The sequence below is a fragment of the Rhinolophus sinicus genome, chromosome 1 (assembly GCF_057876585.1).
Source record: "Rhinolophus sinicus isolate RSI-liver-muscle chromosome 1, RSI-T2T, whole genome shotgun sequence".
NCBI classification, from domain to species: Eukaryota; Metazoa; Chordata; class Mammalia; order Chiroptera; family Rhinolophidae; genus Rhinolophus; species Rhinolophus sinicus.
Window position 1 is genome coordinate 4,868,657 of NC_142501.1, and position 19,208 is coordinate 4,887,864.

A 19,208-nucleotide genomic window follows, 5' to 3' on the forward strand; every position below is an offset into this window, starting at 1 on the left:
CAGACCATGGGCTTTCAAACAAGTCTCCATGAATTTAAAGGGATAGAAATCACACAGAATAAATATATCCTCTAACCACTACAGAATTAAATTAGAAATCAGTAACCATAAGATTTTCATGGAAACTCCAAATGTCTGGAAATTAAAGAACACACTTTTAATTCACAGGTCAAAACCCAAATAGGGGAAATTAAAAATACTTTTAATTGAATGATAAAAATACAACAAAGATGCTGGCTGCAGTTAAGTGGTGTTTGGCGGGAAAGTTACATTACTGTGTTTCCCTGAAAATAAGACCTAGCCGGACAATCAGCTCTAATGAGTCTTTAGGAGCAAAAATTAATATGAGACCCGGTCTTACATTATATTATATAAGACCTGGTCTTATATTACAGTAAAATAAGACGGGGTCTCCTATTAATTTTTGCTCCAAAAGACGCTTTAGAGCTGATTGTCCAGCTAGGTCTTATTTTTTGGGAAACACGGTAGATGCTTCTTTACAAAAGAAGAAAAATTTAAAATCCATGACTCAGGGTTTCACCTTAAGAAAGTAGAAAAAGAAAAGGAAAGTAAGAAACCCAAAGTCAGACCTCCCTGAGCACTCGGGGCACTTCCAGTCCCTCTTGATTGCCACCGTTTCCTATTTTTCCAGGGGAGTGGGATTCTTTCTAAGGGGCCTTCCCAGTGGGTCAGGAAACTGGGCCGAATTAATCCCACAAGCAGGCCCTGATGTGAAGTCAACACAGGCGTGGGAAGGGGTCCAGGCGCCCGCAGCCTGGGCCCAACTCACTGCTCGGGGAACCTCAGCAACCACGCCACCCCGTGACCCTGCGGCCCCGTGACCCCCGTGGCCCGCGCCCCCTCGGCCGTTGGCCCACCCCTGCGGACTCGGCGGCGCCTCCCAGCTTTCCCCAGGCAGGCTCCATGGGGCCAGGGCCCGCGCTCCTTCTCCTGGGCCTGGGCCTGGGCCTAGACTGGGGCTGCAGCCGCTTCCCTCCGCCCCTCGCTCCTCGCGAGGCCCCGGCCACCGTCCCGGTCCCGGGGGCGCCCGCCGCAACCCACGGACCCCCGTCCAAGGCCCGGGTCTGCGTCTCGGCGCCGGGCTTGGCGGCCACACCGCGCTCGGTAAGGGGCGCCCCGGGTCTGGGGCTGCTCCGCCGCTGCGTCCGCCTCAGCCTGTGGCCCCGCGCGTTCCCGGGAGGCGGCGTGGTGCTGAGCGGTGGCCGTGGCCTCTGCTCCTCCCGCGGGCCGCGCCAGCACTGCCTCCACGTGCGTGTACTGCTCGGCGCCCAACGCTCCCGCCGTGCCCGCCGCGCGGAGCCCAGCCACGTGGACCTGCACCTCTCAGCGCCGCGAGGCCAGCTCTCCCTACAGTGGTTCACCCCCCTGCAGCGCTCGCTTGGGCCTCTGGAATGGACCTTTCACCTCGGGCTGGCCAGGCCCCGGGAAGCCTCCTCCGCTGTCCACATGTTGCCCCGCTCCGTTGTGCCCAGCGGCCCTCAACCCCACTGGGGCTACGTGGCACAAACCAAGTGTCCTACAGATGGGCCCACGCCTGTTGTTTTAGAAGCTGTCAACGCGGACAGTTCCCAAGTCACGGCGTCTTCAGTGTCCTGTCAGTTATCAACACAGGATGTTTGTGTTATCACAAAGGTAAAGATCAACAGGGACAAAGACGGGTCTCCCCTGGTGTTGACCAGGAAGATGGAAGCTTCCCTCAATGCCACCGTCGAGTATGACTGCCCATTCCCCAAGACCTCTGTTCATCGTTGGAATGTCTTTTCTGTGCCTTCAGTATCTGATGTGCCAGACTGGACTAAACCTTTGAGTGTCACACAACTCCAGTTCCCGAGTGATCCAACAGTTGTGCACATCCCCAAGGAGTCTTTATCTTGGGGGGTGTATGTGTTCAGACTCTTAGTGGTGGTGGCCACGGCGACTCTAAAACCGAATGTGGTGAAAGCCTCCGATCACATCTATGTCGCTATTGTTAGAAGTCCCCTGAAGGCGGTTATTCTTGGGGATCCCAACATAACAATTAATTTCACAGATGGGCTGGTTCTGAATGGATCGATGTCCTCTGATCCAGATGCAGACAACCCTTTAGAGGGACTCCATTTTCTTTGGTACTGTACCACAAATCCAAGAAACTATGAGGGAGATAAAATAACAGTGATGAGCAAGGATGTTTGTCTTCCAGCACAGGCTGATCTCAAGTGGACATGGGCCTTGGGCCCGGGCCTCACACTTTTGCCAGAAACCCTTAAAGGCAACCATGAGTATTTTTTCAGAATGGTGATACAAAAGAGTGGCAGAACAGCATTTGCTGATAAAAGGGTACAAGTGCTCCAAGGACCAACACCTAGAGCACATATTTCGTGTATTGAAAATTGTGATACAATTCTGGTTATATCCGATAGATTTTCTTTGTTTCTTAATTGCACAAATTGTGCCATAAGCCATGATGTCTATAAGTGGTCGATTCTGTCGCCTTCGGGGAATGAGATGGGATTTGATTGGATGGGGCAAACTGCAACAGGGAGGAATAGCGATTACTTATCTATAAAAGCGTTTGCTTTTAGGCAATTTTTTGAAGCTAAGTTTTGGATTTCTGTAGCTCTAGCAACTTGGAGTGGAGTGAACTTGGTTCTCAGGCATCCCTTTATTGTTAACCATGTCCCTGAAATCGGAGAATGCAAAATTAATCCAGCTAACGGAATTGCATTTTTTACTAAGTTTGTTATCCAGTGCAGTAATTTTAAGGATCTGAACACCCCTCTTACATATAGAATGATAGTTTCTAATTTGCATGGTTTTGGTGAAATCAGTTCTTTAAAAGAGAACACATTGGGGTCCACCCTGTATATGGGCAATGGGCCCGTATCACCCCCTTCCTTTCTCCCTGTCGGTGCGCTGGTCAATCATTACGCTGTGAAGATCTATGTCCAGGTGTATGACTCTCTAGGAGCTTTCTCTCAGGTGACTTTGTACGCCACTGTACAAGCTCCTACTGACAAAAACTCATCAAAGACTGTGCTGCATCAGTTATTCAATTTCACCATAGGACCGAACTCAGAGATATCCACTTTGCTTCAAAAGCAGGATTTTTTACCTGCGGGCTACTTAATGTACATAGCAGCCTCCGTTTTGAATAGCATAAAACCCGAATCAGCTCTGCAAGAGGACAAATCCATGCTGCGCGAACACCTCGTCAATCAGTCTTTCATTCTCCCTGTAAGCAATTTGGTGGAAATTAGCCAGGTAGCCATGGCTATTGCTGAATTAACCCAGAGAGTCTCTGAATTCACTCGAGTTGCTCAGAATCTTGCCACCCTGAGGATTTGGCAAGCAAATCAAGCCCTACAACAGCATCGGCAAAAAGATAAACACTTGCGCTCTGAACAAATAGAAATCGTGAGCACTGGAATATTAACAAGTTTATCCAATATCTTTAAGATGATTGCTCGTCACGAAGTTGTTGATGCCCCTTTCTATGTATTAGAATCTCTAGCAGACCCTATATTGACTGGTAAAGTGCCGGGGAATGAAACCACTGTAATGAGGTCTTCGAGCTTTAACATGTATGTCAAGAAAACGGAAAAGTGGGTTGTTAACAGCATCTTAGGCAATGAGAAACACTGTCTAAATTGTTTTCATCCAGTACTAAATGTGAGCAGTGTCCCTGCTTTGTCTGAAAATGCTCCAATTTCTATGATGTTTTGTGAGTTTGCAGGTGACCCCTTTCCTTGGTTAAATTATCAGGAAAACATTTCAGCAGATGTGGTTGGATTCAGAATGACAGGAACCACAGCTAAAGGAGATGTGATAGAGATCACACCTGATGTAGCGGAAGTGTACCTCCGCAGAAAAAACCTGAGCTTTGCAGCTTTTAATCTCACAGTGGGGCCTGACAATGAACCTAATAATGTTGCTGAGTCCTTGAGAAAGACAACAGGGGCGTTTCGCTTTGAAGTGGACAGCGGAGCAGGGAAGGAGGTGTTGGTTCACATTGTGACGGAAGTGACCGTGCTGTTCACGGCCTTGGTGTACACTGGCAGTCAGATCAGCCCCAGTGCGTTGGTCGCCACCTTCCTCGTGCCCCATGACATCCCTCCAATTGCCAACCAGAGTGGCCTGTTTGATGCAGCCTGTACAGTTAAGGTGGCCCGCGTGCTGTGCCTTCCGCTGTCCCTCCTGCAAGTCATAGCTCAGCGAAGCCACTCATCTGAGTACGCCGTCACCGTGGTTCTGCAGGCTCCTCGTTTTGTCATGAAGCTCAGTGACAAGCTAGTGAGAATTGCTGTTTTCAGCGTTCAATGCTTGGAAATGTATGGGATCCAGAGTGACTGGAGAGAAGATACCTGTGTCCTTGGAGACAAGACCACCTGGGACAGAGTGCACTGTATCTGTAAGCACGCAGGGAGGGTCAGGCGGCAGCTGAATGCAATGGGATTAGCCAACATTCGCCTGCACGCCCGCTATTTGACGGCCAAGGTGATTGTGGCCCCTAATCCTGTAGATCTGCGGTTAGAGGTCATCAAGAACATTACCCAAAACCCTGTGACTGTCTTCACTGTCCTCTTCCTCATGCTCATGTACATAGTCCTAGCTTTCTGGGCCTTGCACAGGGATGAAACCGACCAGTACCTTCGGGAACATGTCATAGTTCTGCCTGATAACGATCCTTATGATAACATATGTTACCTAGTCACTATTTTTACAGGAAGCCGTTGTGGGGCTGGGACCAGGGCCAGTGTCTTTGTCCAACTTAGAGGGACAGAAAGCACTAGCGATGTACACTGTTTAAGCTACCCAGACTTTGTAACTCTCTACCGAGGAAGCATCCACACTTTCCTCCTAACAACAAAAGGTGACTTGGGGGACATTCATTCCATTCGCGTGTGGCACAACAACCAGGGCAGAGCCCCCAGCTGGTATCTAAGTAGAATCAAAGTGGAAAATCTGTTTAGCAGACACATCTGGCTGTTCATGTGTCGGAAGTGGCTTTCTATTGACACCTCTTTGGACAGGACGTTTCATGTGACTGACCCAGACAAGCCTCTCAAGAGAGAGGACTTCTTCCTTATACATATGACGGATGAGCTGGGGACAAAGCACATGTGGTTCTCTGTGTTTGCTGGCGTCGTTGACAAACCGTTCAATAGGCTCCAGAGACTGTCTTGTTGTTTAGCAATGTTGCTGTCCTCCCTCGTCTGTAATATTATGTTCTTTAATCTAAGTAAACAAAAAGAAACTGCGTCAGAAGGGAGCCGATATATCAGATCGATGACGATAGGATTGCAAAGTGTCTTAATCACGATTCCTGTGCAAGTAATGATCACTTCGTTGTTCATCTATTCCCAGAGGAAACCTCTGGCGACTCTAGAAGAGGTGTCCCCTCAGAAGCAGCCCTGGGTTTTGGCGGCAAGTGGACACTGGGAGGAACGCTTGGAGAAGTGGCATGCTCACGAGACTGAGGAGGCCCCCTCAGGAGAGGCTGAAGGGCTTCCTTCTAGGAAAAGTCCTGGACTCCATAAGTCTCCTGTTAAGGCGAACTTGAAGAAAGGGCGCCAGGATAAGAAAGCCAAAAGCAAGGTCTCACACACCCCCAGGACAAATATTAATACAAATGCCAACAATGAAAATGTGACAGACAACCAAGGTGTTTATTCTGCAGAGCCCCCTTCTGAGCCCCTCACCAAGCCCAGGGTTGTTCTGCCTTGGTGGTGTGTTTATGTAGCCTGGTTCTTGGTTTTTACCACTTCTGGTATATCCTCATTCTTTATTGTATTTTACGGACTAACTTATGGCTATGAAACGTCAGTAGAATGGCTCTTTGCATCGTTTTGTTCGTTCTGTCAGTCCGTTTTTCTGGTGCAGCCCTCTAAAATTATGCTTGTGTCAAGCATCAGGGCGGGAAAGCTCAAGTACTGTAAAAACCTCTCGTGGGGGAGCAGGCATCGTTACACCGAGGTCATGCTGCAGAACACACAGCTGCATCCAGAGGAGATGCTCAAGCGACATAAGTACATCACCTATATCCGAGGCACCAGGATGTACCAGCCCCTCACAGAAGACGAAATCAGAATATTCAAAAGAAAGAAGAGGATCAAGAGAAGAGCCGTCCTATTCCTGAGTTACATTCTAACTCACTTGATCTTTCTAGCCCTTCTGGTGACACTTGTCCCTCTGCTATGCCACACAGACAGCTTCCACTATAATCAGTTCATTCGCGATCAGTTCTCTGTGGATCTTGCTACGGTGACCAAGCTGGAGGACATCTACGGGTGGCTCAATGGCGTGCTGTTGCCTTTGCTCCACAACTCCCTGAATCCAACGTTTCTTCCCGACAGCTCGTCCAAAATCCTCGGCCTTCCTCTGATGAGGCAAGTAAGGGCAAAGCCTGGTGAGAAAGCATGTCTGCCTGCCAAAAGCTTTGCGCTAAATAGCATCAAAGGAGAAATTCACTGTCATCCCAAATATGACACCGACCGAGAAGACACAAAAAGCTACACTAGCTTTTGGAATAAAGTTGATAAGCAGGTGACCGACAAGAATACCAAAGGGTTTACTTATAAGCCTCCAGAAAAGAGATGGGTATATTATTCCCATGGACTTCTACACACCTATGGGTCAGGTGGGTATGCTTTCCATTTTTTTCCAGATCAGCAGGAATCTAATTCCACATGGAGGCTCAAAGAACTACAAAGCAGCAACTGGCTGGATGAGAAGACATGGGCTGTGATTCTGGATCTAACAACTTTTAATCCAGATGTAAATCTGTTCTGCAGCATTTCGGTCATGTTTGAGGTTTCGCAGTTAGGAGTCGTGCACACGAGCGTATCTGTGCACTCTTTCTCACTTGCTGATTTCAACAGGAAAACGTCAGCAGAAGTCTACCTGTACGTGGCCATCCTCATTTTTTTTTGGGCCTACATCGTCGATGAGGGCTACACCATCATGCAAGAGAGGGCCTCCTACGTGAGAAGCATGTACAATTTGCTCAACTTCGCTCTGAAGTGCACGTTTGCTGTGCTAATTGTGCTCTTTGTCAGGAAACACTTCTTGGCCACCGGCATAATTCGGTTTTACTCGTCTAACTCTGTGGATTTCATTCCCTTTCACACAGTTTCTGGAGTGGATCACAGCATGAGGATCATTTTGGGTTTCCTGCTCTTTCTGACACTTTTGAAGACCCTCTGGTATTCCAGATTCCTCTATGATGTGCGCCTGGCTCAGAGGGCCATCCAGACCGCCCTGCCTGCCATCTGCCACATGGCACTCGTTGTGTCCGTGTATTTCTTCATGTACATGGCTTTCGGCTACCTGGTATTCGGTCAGCACGAGTGGAACTACAGTAACTTGAGCCATGCCACTCAGACAATCTTCTCCTACTGCGTGTCAGCCTTTCAGAACACTGAATTTTTCCATAACAAGGTCATTGGGGTCCTGTTCCTGTCATCATTTATGCTGGTGATGATCTGCGTATTGATCAACTTGTTTCAGGCAGTGATTTTGTCGGCCTGTAAGGACATGAAGCAGCCCGTGTATGAGGACCCTTCAGACGAAGTGGAAGCAGTGGCCTATCTGTACGGCAAGCTCAGAACTGTGTTTGGCTTTCTGTCCTTCCAATCCAAGGCCAAAGACGAACCCGAGTTCTTTGTGGACATGCTGTACGGGCAGCCAGAGAAGAATAGCCGCCGCTATCTGGGGCTGAAGACCAGAAGCATTAACGGGAGGAAAATGGTTTATCTCGTTGTGTGATCCATGATGGTTTCCAGGGCCACAGACAAGGGTCTCCCTGAAATGCTCAGTTTGTGGAATTAAGAAATGTTTGGTGTCTCAGTCATGCTTTCTACCACATCATTCATAAGGCACACCCCTACATTTGGAAATATACCCTCTTGGCCTCTACACTTGGGCACGTGACCTGGGGAGAGAGGAGGTGACAGCAGGTGAGTTCTGGGACGAGCTCCTTTAGAGGGAGTTAGATGTCTTTGAAGCCCTCAGCAGTTTACAGGTTGGAGACCCAGGTTTGGGGGAGGGAGCTACAGAGCCCCCAGCACACCTCGCTGGGGCTTCCTTTCGCGGATCAGAGCTTCCTCGACCCCCTTCTCCACCCCCACATTCCAGCTGGGTCAGTGCCTGAGGGCCTGTGGGGAGTTCCAGGACTTGCCATAGAGTTTGGGACTATAGGGGTGGGAATGGGGCAGAAGTGTGACACTCCCCATCTATTCCCTAAGGCTCCTTCAAGTTAAGGATGTAAAATGTAGTAACATTTTCTGGCCATGAGACAAAATTGTTGTTAAAAAACAAAAAGGTATGTGTGCGTGTGGGTTCACACTGGAAGATAGTAAATGTTCTATATACTAGATCTGGAAATACATACATCCAGGACTTGGGCTTTTGATTATTTATAGCCTGGTGGATTGTTATTGAATAATAAAGAACATGTGGTTTATTGTTTAAGAGAAACATGGGCTGGCAGCTGTTGTATTTTTACTCAGAAGTGTCTTCATTCGTGAGGATGCTGTATCAGAATTAAATGTGAGTCGTGATTTCTGCAAGAGGGGCACCTACACGTGGGGCCCTGTCCTGAAAGTCAGGGCTGGAAAAGTGGGACAACACAGTCAGCCGCTGACCGCTTTGTACCAGGGGTTGGTTGCTCACCACCGTCCCTGTGACCCTGGCAGGCACACGTGCCAGCTTCCATCGGTTCTTCCTGGGGATGTCTGAGCACCGTCTTCTCTCCCCGGTGAGAACAAGAGGTTTAGTGACCCACGCAAGGCCCCTCAGTTAGGGTCACAAGGTCAGATCTGGATTTTCCAAGTGTCCTGCGCAGAGGTCACAGGTGTGGCCCTGTCCACATTGGCCCACTGGTCTGACTGGAGCGCACATTTGCAGTCAGCCCCTCTTTACAACCTGACTTCTGAACAGGTTGAGAGAGTAAACATGAGGTGGGGGCAGATGACTCCTCTTTGCCGACGGAGGCCAGCTGCCATCTGTCAGATGCACTTGCCCACTGAACCCCAGAGTGAGAGTTTATGCCTCAGCTGCAGGCAGCGGGGCAAGAGGTTTTGGAGACTGGTGGCAGGCGTGGCTGACTCATGGCTCTGTGGGTGGGTGTGCCCAGACTTCCTTCCCAAATGGACCAATCAGCTAAAGACTTGTCCCTCTCCTGGTGCCCGGAAGGCTCAGGGTCACCCTAGTTGGCCTCCCTTCCCAGGAAGACAGCTCCAGGGGCGAGAAGAGGCCCCCGCCCCACGTCAACATAGCATCTTATGATTGGGAGCTGTGCAGCTGGAGAGTGAGTTACAGGGTCATAAACGCAGGGCCCAAGTGGGCAGTCCCTGCCGGAGTGGCCTCAGGGGTCCAGGAAGGGGGGGCCCGTACCAGGACGGAGGCGGCCTGAGTGAGGACCAGGACGGCAGCTGCAGGTCCTGCAGAGAAGACAAGACTCTCAACTTGTGGTTACAACGAGAAGTTTAGCAATCACAGGACTTCTCCCACAGCCTGGGAAAGAAGAGCGCAGCAGGGGCCTTCTAACCTGGCACAGCAATGGCAAGGATTTATATAGTTTAGAGAAATGCGAATGATAACATTATCGGGAAAACAAAATAACAAGTGAGACAAATAAAAATTCAAATTTCTTTGAAGGATATTTTCACAGGATATGGCAATAATATCAGAGTCTTTTAACACTCCTTTTTTTCTCATCGTATTTCCAGGACTAGGGTAGGTATATTCCAGAACAAGTTGGCAGCAGTTATGAATACCTTCACGTCTGTATTGCACTGGAAAAAAGACGAATGTTCTCAGTTTAGCCCCTTATTAACTCAGATTAGATGAACAAGTTTTATATGCAAAGAGATGTCTCTGTAGCAATAGGAGAAATGTGTCCATCTACTCAAACTTTTAATTATGAAGACTTACATTTTTAAGGTCTGCTTCTATGTTATGCTATTATTTACTTAAAAAACAACACAACATTGAAGGCTTTTTGTCCACTGGAAACAAATACAGCAAGTCCTTGAATAACGTTGTTTTGTTCAATGTCATTTTGTTATGACATTGATGAGAAAAAAACTGATTCCCGGTGGGGCCACTGTCGGAGCGCACGTCCTCTCTATGTCTGCGTGGGTTTTCTCCAGGGACTCTGGTTTCCCCCCACGTCCCAAAGATGTGCATGAGAAATAAACTCTAAATTGTCCCAGTCAGAGTGTGGGTGTGTGATCGTGTCCTGCGATGGCTGTTCTGTCCAAGATGGGTGCCCACCTGGGCCCTGAGCTGCCGGAGGCTCCAGCCACCGGCAACCCTGAACTAGAAGCAGCGGGTTGGAAAATAACGATCTTTGTTTTTATTCGTCTTTCTTAAATGTATCTATAGCTCACATTTACTTTAGTGTTTCATATAAGCATTTTGGGTCTTTAGTTAGAAGTTTGGTGATATTCTTGTGATCAGAAATATGCCATAGGAGCTTAACTTCTGTTTATATTCATTAGCCTCTGGTCACATGGGTTCCTTATATATATTTTCCCTTACTCGCAGTTTCCAAGAACCCATGACTCCATTAAGTGAGGACTTACTTGCAAGCCTCTAAATGCAGCCTCCCCCCACCACTCCACGGAGGCCAACTTCCCTTGATCAGAAAAAACCTCCAGGGGCCTGTGTTCTGGAGGACGTTATCTGGGTGCTGGCCACACTGTGAAAATTCATCCTGCTGTACACTTAAGAAGTATGTACTTTTCTGTATGTATGTTATACTTTGAAGAGTTTACTTTAAAAAAGAAGGCCTTCTTCTGGAATTTCATTAGCACTGAAAGCAAAATGCAAGCCTCTGGACGTTCATTTTTCTGGCAGAAATGGAGAAAGGGATGAACAGGATGGCACTTACCTGTGAGATGAGGTGCATAAGGAATTAATCTTCCACTGTGCCCCCCTTTTGTTGCTATTAGCAATACTTTGCTTTAAATTCTAATCTGCACTCAATTCCTATTTCTCGATTTCCAGATTTCCTTTCTCAGTCTTCACTTAAATACACGATGTACAATACTCATTTAGTAATGCAATTTTTAAAAAGCTTATAAGCAATTCTCTTAAGACCCTATTTATGCAACATTTTGTTAAATATTGCCACAACATATAGGCAATTCTTTTCCCCAGCAAGTCCACCCCTAACATTGTGGGAGCCCAGTGCAGGATGAAAATATCTCTACGTGTAAATATTTAAAGGTTATAAAACAAGCTTACAAACTATACATAAAATCTTCTATCCACCTACTTGACAAATACACTTTCATAAGGACAAAATAAAAAAAATTATATGTAAAGCTACGGTTTTCACGTAGCTGGAAATTGGCAAAAACATAACTGAATTATGGTGTACCTCTGGGTATTCTGTTAATGGGCCACTGCTTGGGTGGGTAAAAAGATATATGTAACCCATGAACTATTATGTCTGTATTCCGTAAGATTTCCTTTTCTTGCCTTCATTTCAGAAGTCATCGTGTTGATAATAATGAAGACTTTCACATAATTGTGTGGTATTGACAACAGTGCCTGAGTTATTGTAGTTTGTAAATAGTTTTTAATTATTTCAGCTGGGGGAAACTTCACTCTGCTGAGGGAACGGCAACTGGAACTGTCAATAAAAGTCTCAAAGCTTTAGATTTAGAATTGAACCAGGAATACTGATATCATGTTTAAATATTGTAAGGAGGGTACACGTGACAAATTATCGTTATTGCACAAAATATTACAAGATATTTCCATGTCATGATATAAACGTTATTTCACTATTATCACCATTTCTTACAACATATTTAGATCCATACAGTATTAAGTTTTTCTCTTTTCACATTTTTTAGTGCTAGGATATTAGAAAAAAAAACCTGAAAACTGCAGTAGGTTGCTCACTTTGTTCCAATCTCTCTTTAGTAGAGACTATGCTTTGATCCACAAAGGCCAGAAAATAGTCTCTACAGAAATTAGTTTCAGGATTATTTGTACAAGAATCTTCAGACTCCAGCAAATGCTTCTGTTTCCTAGTTCTAAGTTCCCCACGTTGTATTTGACTGTCATTTCAGTTTTTTGTTGTTTTTTTTAAGAGCAGTTTTAGGTCCACATCAAAATTAAGGGGAAGATAAGATTTCCCATATCTCTCCTCCCCCCGCCCCCACAAACTCCCCCACCATCAACATCCCCAGCAGATTGGGACATTAGTTACAACTAATGAACCTACAGTGACATGTCAACATCGCTGAGTCCATAGTTTATACTAGGGTTCACTCTTGATCGCGTACATCCTACGGGTTTGGATAAATATATAATGACATCTATCCACCATTAGAGTATCATAGAGTATTTTCACTCCTCTATGCTTTGAATTGATCCAGAAAATGTCATTGCCATAAGCACAGCTGCGGGCGTATTCTCTAGTAACGAAACAAAGTGCTTGCTAATTTCTGGGCCCGGGCAGGGGCCCCTCTTGCTCAGGTCAGATCCAGGAGCAGTTTGTTCCTAGCATTACTAAAATGCCTTGTATAGTCCTTATTTCTCAATTCCCCAAGAAGGAAAAAGTCTGAGATGCCAGGCCTGCAGGCTCGAATAGGCCCCCCAGCCACACAGAACGGTGACTCAGGTACACACAGTGGAGGCCAGGAGCGAGGTGGGTGTGGCGGCCACTGCAGGTCGAGGGACAGCCTGTCAGAGACTCGGGGAGGGGGAGTTTGGGCGGCAGGAGAAACTGTGCCAGCCGTGTGCACCCGGGCAAGGCCTGGGAGGTCGAAGGACGGCGGGGCCCAGATCACGACGGCGTCGCAGCCCCACGTCAGGGCTTTGGCGGAGCACAGTGATACATCACCCCACGTGCACACAGCCTTATAAAGGTCCCAGGAAACCAAAGGGCTGCGCGGAACCCACCTTGTCTGATGCCTCAGGGGCACAGTCGCTCGTCTGCAGCCCAGATGCAGGGGGCTCCTGTCCTACTGGGCGGCAGGTACCAAGCGAGCGAACTAAACAAAACCTGAGTATTTCAGTCCGAAGAGCGTGAAGCGCGAGACCAAGAGTGACGACGATGGGTGTCAAGCTCCGTGCAGTCAGGTTATGTGCGGGCCGCGCGGCAGCAGCCGCGACTCTGCAGAGCCGGGTGGAAACCCCAGAAAGAAGCCGAGAACCTTGGAGCTGCCAGAAAGCAGGCCAAGTCGGCGAGCTCCGGTCGCACGGGCCTAGGTCCTCCCCAGGTGTTGCAGCCCCCAAACCCCCGGGAGCCGGCGGACACAGCGGAGGCGGAAGTCAGCCACAAAGCCCCGCCCCGCGCCTGCGCCTAGGGCAGCGGGGCGGGGGCAAGGGCCGCACACGCACCGGGCGCCGGGACCGTCGGGGGCGGGGCCGGGGCGGGGCTGCGCACGCGCGTTGGGCAGGGACGGCGCAGGCTGCGCGCGGAGAGCGGAGGTGAGTGGAGTGGCGTGGGGCTTGGGGCAGGTATGGGAGCCAGAGGCCGGTGCGGTCCCTACAGGCGCCCGCTGCTCGCATCCTGGCCTCGGCGCCTCTGTGGGGGTCTGCGGGGTTCCGAGCGCCAGTGGTCGGAACGGCTGCTTGAGGTGTTGGGAACGGGATGGAGGACGCGGGAGAGGCCGTCGGGTGACGGAGGGCTGCGCTGCCCGCGGGCTTCTGATCCCGGGGTCGGGCCTGCACGTGCAGGACTCGGGAGGGGCGTTTCAGGAAACTACGAGGAAGAGTCAGATGTAAAGGTTAGAGCTGAGAAGCAGCAGAGGTGACGCACGCCTTCAGGTGACTTGATGGAGCCAGGGAAACAATCAGGGAACTTGGTTGAAGACGGGTCAGTAGAAACTCCCCAAACTGCAACACAGACAGAAAAGAGCGTAAAAACAAACCCAGAACAGAAGGTCCAAGAACTGTGGGACACACCAAACAGCCTGACATATTTGCAGCTGCAATCTCAGCAGAGGAGAAAGACGGGCAATAATGGTTAAGAATTTTCCAAAAATAATGAGAGATCAAGCCACAGGTGAAAGCTTGCTTAAAGAAGCGCAAGCAGGATAAATAATATTTTTTAAAAAAAGTTAAATAGGTTTCAAACTGCTGAAAGCCAAAGATAAAGGGAAAATCTTAAAGGCAAGCCAGAGGGAAATTCTACAGCAGAGATGTGGGGGGAAGACTTGCAAGTGGGAGGAATAGCAAGGGCAGAGGGAAGGGGGTCAGAAAATACAGGGACTCTCTGAAGGTTAGTAAGTGACCCCGGGGTGTGTGTGTGTGTGTGTGTGTGTGTGTAACTGGGAAAGATAATACCCCCACCAAACAGGCGCCAAATGCCAAGGAAGGGAGTTTATTGTGCAGTCGGTCCGGGAGCCCCTTAGCTTTGAAGCTCCACTCAGGGCCGTGGATTCTGTAACATTCTGCTGATTTTGTTATGCTTGTTATGTACATTGAAATGATAATGTGGCTTTTTTCCTTTATTCTGTTACTGTCGTAAGTTGCTTTCATGGGTTTCCAAATGTTAAACCAACCTTGTATTCCTGGAATTGGATCCACTCAGCCGTGATGCATTAGGCTTCTTATATTCTTGTATTCAATTTGCTAATACAGTAGTAGCTTGGTTTTCGAACGTCTCGGTTGATGAACATTTTGGTTTACGAACGCCGTAAAGCCAGAATTAAACGCTTCGGTTTTCGAACACGCCTCAGAAGTCGAACATGTCACGTGGCTTCCGCTGAGTGCAAGATCCTGAGGCCCAGCTGTCGGCTGTTTTCCAACGTTTCAGAACTCCAACGGATTACGTTCGAAAACCGAGGTACCATTATATTTTGCTAAAGATTTTTGTAGCTGTGTTCATGAAGGATATTGGTCTGTAGTTTTCCTGTACTTGCTTTGTCTGGTTAACAGTATGAGGGCAATCCTGGCAGTTTTGGTGTCCCTGTAATACTGGCCTCATCAAATCACTGGGTACGTGTTTATATTCTGAAACGGTTTCTATATGTTGGTATTACTTCTTCCTTAAATGCTTGACAATTTGCTGGTAAAACCATGTAGGCATTTTTTTGTGTGTGTTGTTTTATTTCATTTTTTAGGAAAAATTTAAATTATTAGTCCAGTTTTCTTCATTGATATAGAGCTATTCAGGTTTTCTATTTCTTTTTGAGCCACTTTTGATAATTGGCTCATTTTATGGTCCAGCATAGAATCTCTCTTGGTGAATATCTCACATGCACTTGAAAATAATGTGTGACCTTGAGTAGGTCTTTTTGAGGTCTTGCGCTTGCCCTAAACTTGAGGTTCCTTGTCTGTAGGGGTGCCCTGCATCTTCTGGGTAAGACACATGCAGTGAGAGGCTTTGACACATGGGTAACTTTTGGTTCTGAAGGTGCAGTGCCTTGTATCTTGATCTTGCAGATGGCGTGTGAGGCAGAGCGCCATCCCCTGGGTGTATTTGAGTGCCAACTCTGTGCCTTGACAGCTCCGTACAGCTATGTGGGGCAGAAGCCCCCCGACAGCCAGTCTGTCATGTAAGTACCAGTGGCCAGTGGCCCAGGAAGCCCGGCCCAGAGCTGGTTGGCGTGACTCCGACACGTGGCTTGGGTGTTGGCTTCAGGCCCACCCTGCCCAGCTCTGGATGTTTCAGTTTGACCTGAGGAGGCACGGGCAAGGGCAGGGTCCATCCAGCTCTTTCTTCCAGAACCTGCAAGCCCCTTCCTCCTGGCTCAGCCCAGAGTCCAGCACCTCCTCCAGCTGGGGTTAGAAGCACTGACTCAGGCTGGAACAGCCCAGCAGCTGGGAGTGAAAGGAGCCAAGGAGGCCTCCTCATGGGGGGCTGGGCCTCGTGGCCATGCCTGCTGCTTCCCAGCGGAAAGCCTGCCTGCCTGTGGCTCTTGCACTAGTGGGAGTGAGTCCTAAGGGCCAGCTTCCTATAATCTGCCCAGAGAAGGCGTGAAGGAGAGCCAGGGGGTCCCCGGGCTTGACTCTTGACCTTCAACTTGTCCTTCATCAAATGCCTCATTATAGGAAAGTTGACCAACATGTTACTCACATGGGACAAGTGGCAGGGGATAAGGCTTCTTTCTTCTGGTCGGGTTCCTCTGCTGACCAGGAACTGGGGGTGTTGTCTCCGGACCCCGTGGGTCTCCTTTCTGATGTGCGGTGTAAGGCCAGCACCTTACACAGGTGTAATGTGCCCTGGTTGTCCCAGTGTGGCAGCAGGCAGTTCGGGAGTGGGTGTCACCATGCTTGGGGTGGGGTGGGGGAGGGCTTGGATGGAGGCCTCGTTCCTCCCACCCCCACCCCGGTGCAATCAGGCTGAGGTCTGGGGGCTCGAGCCGCAGCAGCCCTTCCTTCGGCTGAGTAATGCTTGTCTCCACCGGGGCCGTTTCAGAGCAGGGGGCCAGCTCCTCCCCCAATGAGCCGCACAGGGTGCCGGCCCCAGGGAGGCCCATGTTGCTGTTTCCAAGCTTCCATCAGCAGAAGTTCCAACACTGGCATCACTTCCTGCCCCGCAGCCTTCTGGAGGAGAGCTACGTCATGAAGGACCCCTTCACCTCGGACAAGGACAAGTTCCTGATCCTCGGCTCGAGGTGCAGCGTGTGCAGCAGGCTGGTGTGTGTGGGCCCGGTGGGTAAGCCACGTCGGCTGGGGCTGTCTCCCCCTCCCCCTCCGTGGCTGGCACCCCACACGCATGATTGTGGGAGAGGTGACATGCGAGGACAGTGTGAGCCTCAGCCCTTCCTTGCCATGGTGACCTAGCATCCCTCAGTCACTAGGTGAGGGGGCCGGGTGGTTCTTAGAGGCCAGCTAGTCCGCCTCATTGTGGATGGTCCCCGCAGCCAGCAGAGGGTAGGGGACAGGCCAAGGGGAAGAGTGGGGGCAGAAGGCCTCCTTGGGGGGTTGAGGAATGGAAATGGATTCTTGGAGGGTCTGCACCACCCCAGTGACCCCCAGTAGTTCTTCCCCCTCCCACCAACTATGCAGATGGCCGCTGTGCTGCTTCCCTCCATGGGGTGCTGACCTTTCTCATTGTTCTTGGGGGACCTTCCAGAGGAAGGACTCGTGCTCTCTTGAGCATTTGTTGTGTGCCAGGCCCTGTGCTTGGGACCTGCTTTACCAGTGAGGCTCCTTTCCATCCTGCCCCAAACCAGGCAAAGAGGTATCATACCCATTTCATAGGTAAGGAAACTGAGGTTTGGAAAGGCTGGCGGCCCGGTCACAGGCACAGCTGAGCCTATTGTTAGAAGACCCAAGGATGGATGGCGATGTGGTGGGTGGCCAAGGAGTGTGGCCCCTGTGATCTGAGGGACCCTCCGAGAGGTCCCCGAGCATTCTGCCTGAGGGTGAAGTGTGAAGAAGGGAGCTGTGTCATGGGCCGCGTTTAGAGTTGGCCTCTGTCCATCCCAGGCGGAAAGGAGGAAGGCTCAGTGTAGGCTCCGGAATGATGAATGACTCCCGCAGCCCAGAGCCCTCCGGGTCTGAGCCTGGCTCTTTGCCGCCACCCCTCCCGCACGTCTTTTCTCCATGGTGAAGACCGCATTCGTTGAGGTGGCCGGCCAGGCCCCGGGCCCTGGCCTCCCTCTTACTGTTCTGGCTCGGACTATACTCTTCCCACCTCCGCTCAGCTGCCGTGTATCCTGGGGACCCTGCCCAGCCCCCTGCCCAGCATGGGGTGAAGGGCTGGCCTCTGGGAGAGGCGGCACTTTGCTCCCTGGTGGTACTCAGCCCCCTCCCCTTCTTTCAGGACTGCAGCTTATTCTACTCCAAGAGATTTTGCCTCCCTTGTGTCCTGGAGCACATTGATGCCTTCCCTCAGGAAATTCGGCAAGATGTAGAGAAAAGGAAACTTCCATCAAAGAGGCCCGCCAGCCGGCCCACTGCTCGGACATGAGTGCAGCTGGCTGCCAGGCCCACAGCAGTGCCCTGCAGTCCTGCACGGGCTCCCAGGCCAGCTGGCCTCTGTGGCCTGGGGCTGGGACGGCGCTGAGCTGGAAGCCGCTGTCCGGGCCTTGTTTCTTGGCTCAGGGGAGTTAGAGCCTGGCCTGAAGCAGCAACAGGGCCGGGAGCCATGCAGAGGAGGCCCCCACAAGGCAGACCTCAGGCAGACAGCCTGTGCCCCGGCGCTGGGGTGGACCGCAGGGCAGGAGCAGAGGGACGCCGAGTCTGGGCCTGCTGGCCGTCTCTTTCTGCCGAGGCTGGGTGCTGGGCCCTCCTGCAGCGTCATCCCCTGGCTCGTGTCCTGCTCACCCCCAGTCGGGCTTGGAGGGGCCGATGTGCCCTTCGTACAACTGATCAGATCCAGGAGCTGTTCCCACGTTGCTCTGCCGGGCCCTGTGGACTTAGCAGCACAGGGACCAAATCCCGCTGTCTCAGGGTTGTGGGTCCAGCGTGGGGAGACCCTGTGTGGTCACGCCAGCGCTCCGGACTGTCAGTGAATCGGGTGGTTGAGGGTTGGTGCTTCCATCGTCTTCTGTTCCTTCCACGTCTGGCTCCAGGCCTAACTCTCTTCCCAGGTAGAGGGATACCCTCGGCTTCCTTCCCTCAGGGCCGCACCTCAGAGCCAGTCGGTTGCTTGCCTGCTGCTTCCCCATAGCGGGCTCAACTCTTCGTGCCCGTGAGGTCCACCCCTACAGTCTACCGATGTCCTGTGGTGCTTCTGTCATGGCACCCCTCTGCCATGGCACCCCTCCATCATGGCGCCCCTCCACCATAGTGCCCCTCCCCTGGCCCCCCTGCACCTGACACCCCTTCCCCCTGGTACCCCTCTGCCATGGCACCCCTCTCCTGGCACTCCTCTACCTGGAACCCCTCTACCATGGTGCCCCTCCTCTGGCACGCCTCCCGACACCCCTGTCCTCGTGGCTCCCCCGTAGCATGGTGACACACTGGATTATGAGCTCCCCTGTGTCTGCTGGTTCTTAGAAGGAAGGTGGGTGCTGCTCTCTTACTGTGTAATGGCTGCCAGGCCCCCTTACACTGCGTGGGTGGTGATAGAAACTGTTCGATGAGAGAATGAATAAAGAGCTTTTACGGACCGAGCCGCGGGCTGGGCTTTATTTTCAGATGTCCACACTTTTAAAAGCTCTCCGTGCCTCATGTTACTGCAGACAAATGGACATTGTGTTCCGGCCACACTGTCCCAGGCGCATTCTGTACAAATGAAGACCACGTCAGGTGAGTGGGGCGGGGGACGGCTCTGGCCGAGGGCAGAC

The 19,208-nt window shown here is 50.6% G+C and overlaps 2 protein-coding genes and 1 long non-coding RNA gene across 10 annotated transcripts; 2 read left to right on the forward strand and 1 right to left on the reverse strand.

Annotated features, from left to right (window-relative positions):
• The first annotated feature begins 924 nt into the window (after positions 1–924).
• Positions 925–7,764, forward strand: PKDREJ (polycystin family receptor for egg jelly). Its single transcript, XM_019739210.3, has one exon. It carries the CDS (start codon positions 925–927, stop codon positions 7,762–7,764), a length of 6,840 nt encoding a protein of 2,279 aa, XP_019594769.3.
• A 1,870-nt stretch (positions 7,765–9,634) lies between these two features.
• On the reverse strand, positions 9,635–13,061 carry LOC141570209 (uncharacterized). The gene is made up of 2 exons (XR_012494194.2): positions 12,922–13,061; positions 9,635–9,794 (listed from the first exon to the last, which is right to left on the reverse strand). It is a non-coding gene; the product is annotated as an uncharacterized LOC141570209 (long non-coding RNA).
• CDPF1 (cysteine rich DPF motif domain containing 1) lies at positions 13,050–19,034 on the forward strand. 8 transcript variants are annotated; one of them, XM_074326578.2, is made up of 5 exons: positions 13,427–13,452; positions 14,706–14,812; positions 15,412–15,524; positions 16,512–16,623; positions 17,741–19,034. In XM_074326578.2, the coding sequence occupies exons 3-5, from the start codon at positions 15,412–15,414 to the stop codon at positions 17,885–17,887; spliced, it is 372 nt and encodes a 123-aa protein (XP_074182679.1). In that variant the 5' UTR covers positions 13,427–13,452; positions 14,706–14,812; the 3' UTR covers positions 17,888–19,034. The 8 variants fall into 8 exon arrangements, 7 of the variants coding, with proteins under 7 accessions (XP_088651967.1, XP_088651970.1, XP_019594779.2 ...); XM_074326579.2 differs by lacking the exon at positions 13,427–13,452 and adding an exon at positions 14,905–14,964 and having other exon boundaries at positions 13,464–14,812; XR_016020354.1 differs by lacking the exons at positions 16,512–16,623; positions 17,741–19,034 and adding an exon at positions 16,388–16,421 and having other exon boundaries at positions 13,050–13,452.
• The last annotated feature ends 174 nt before the right edge of the window (positions 19,035–19,208 follow it).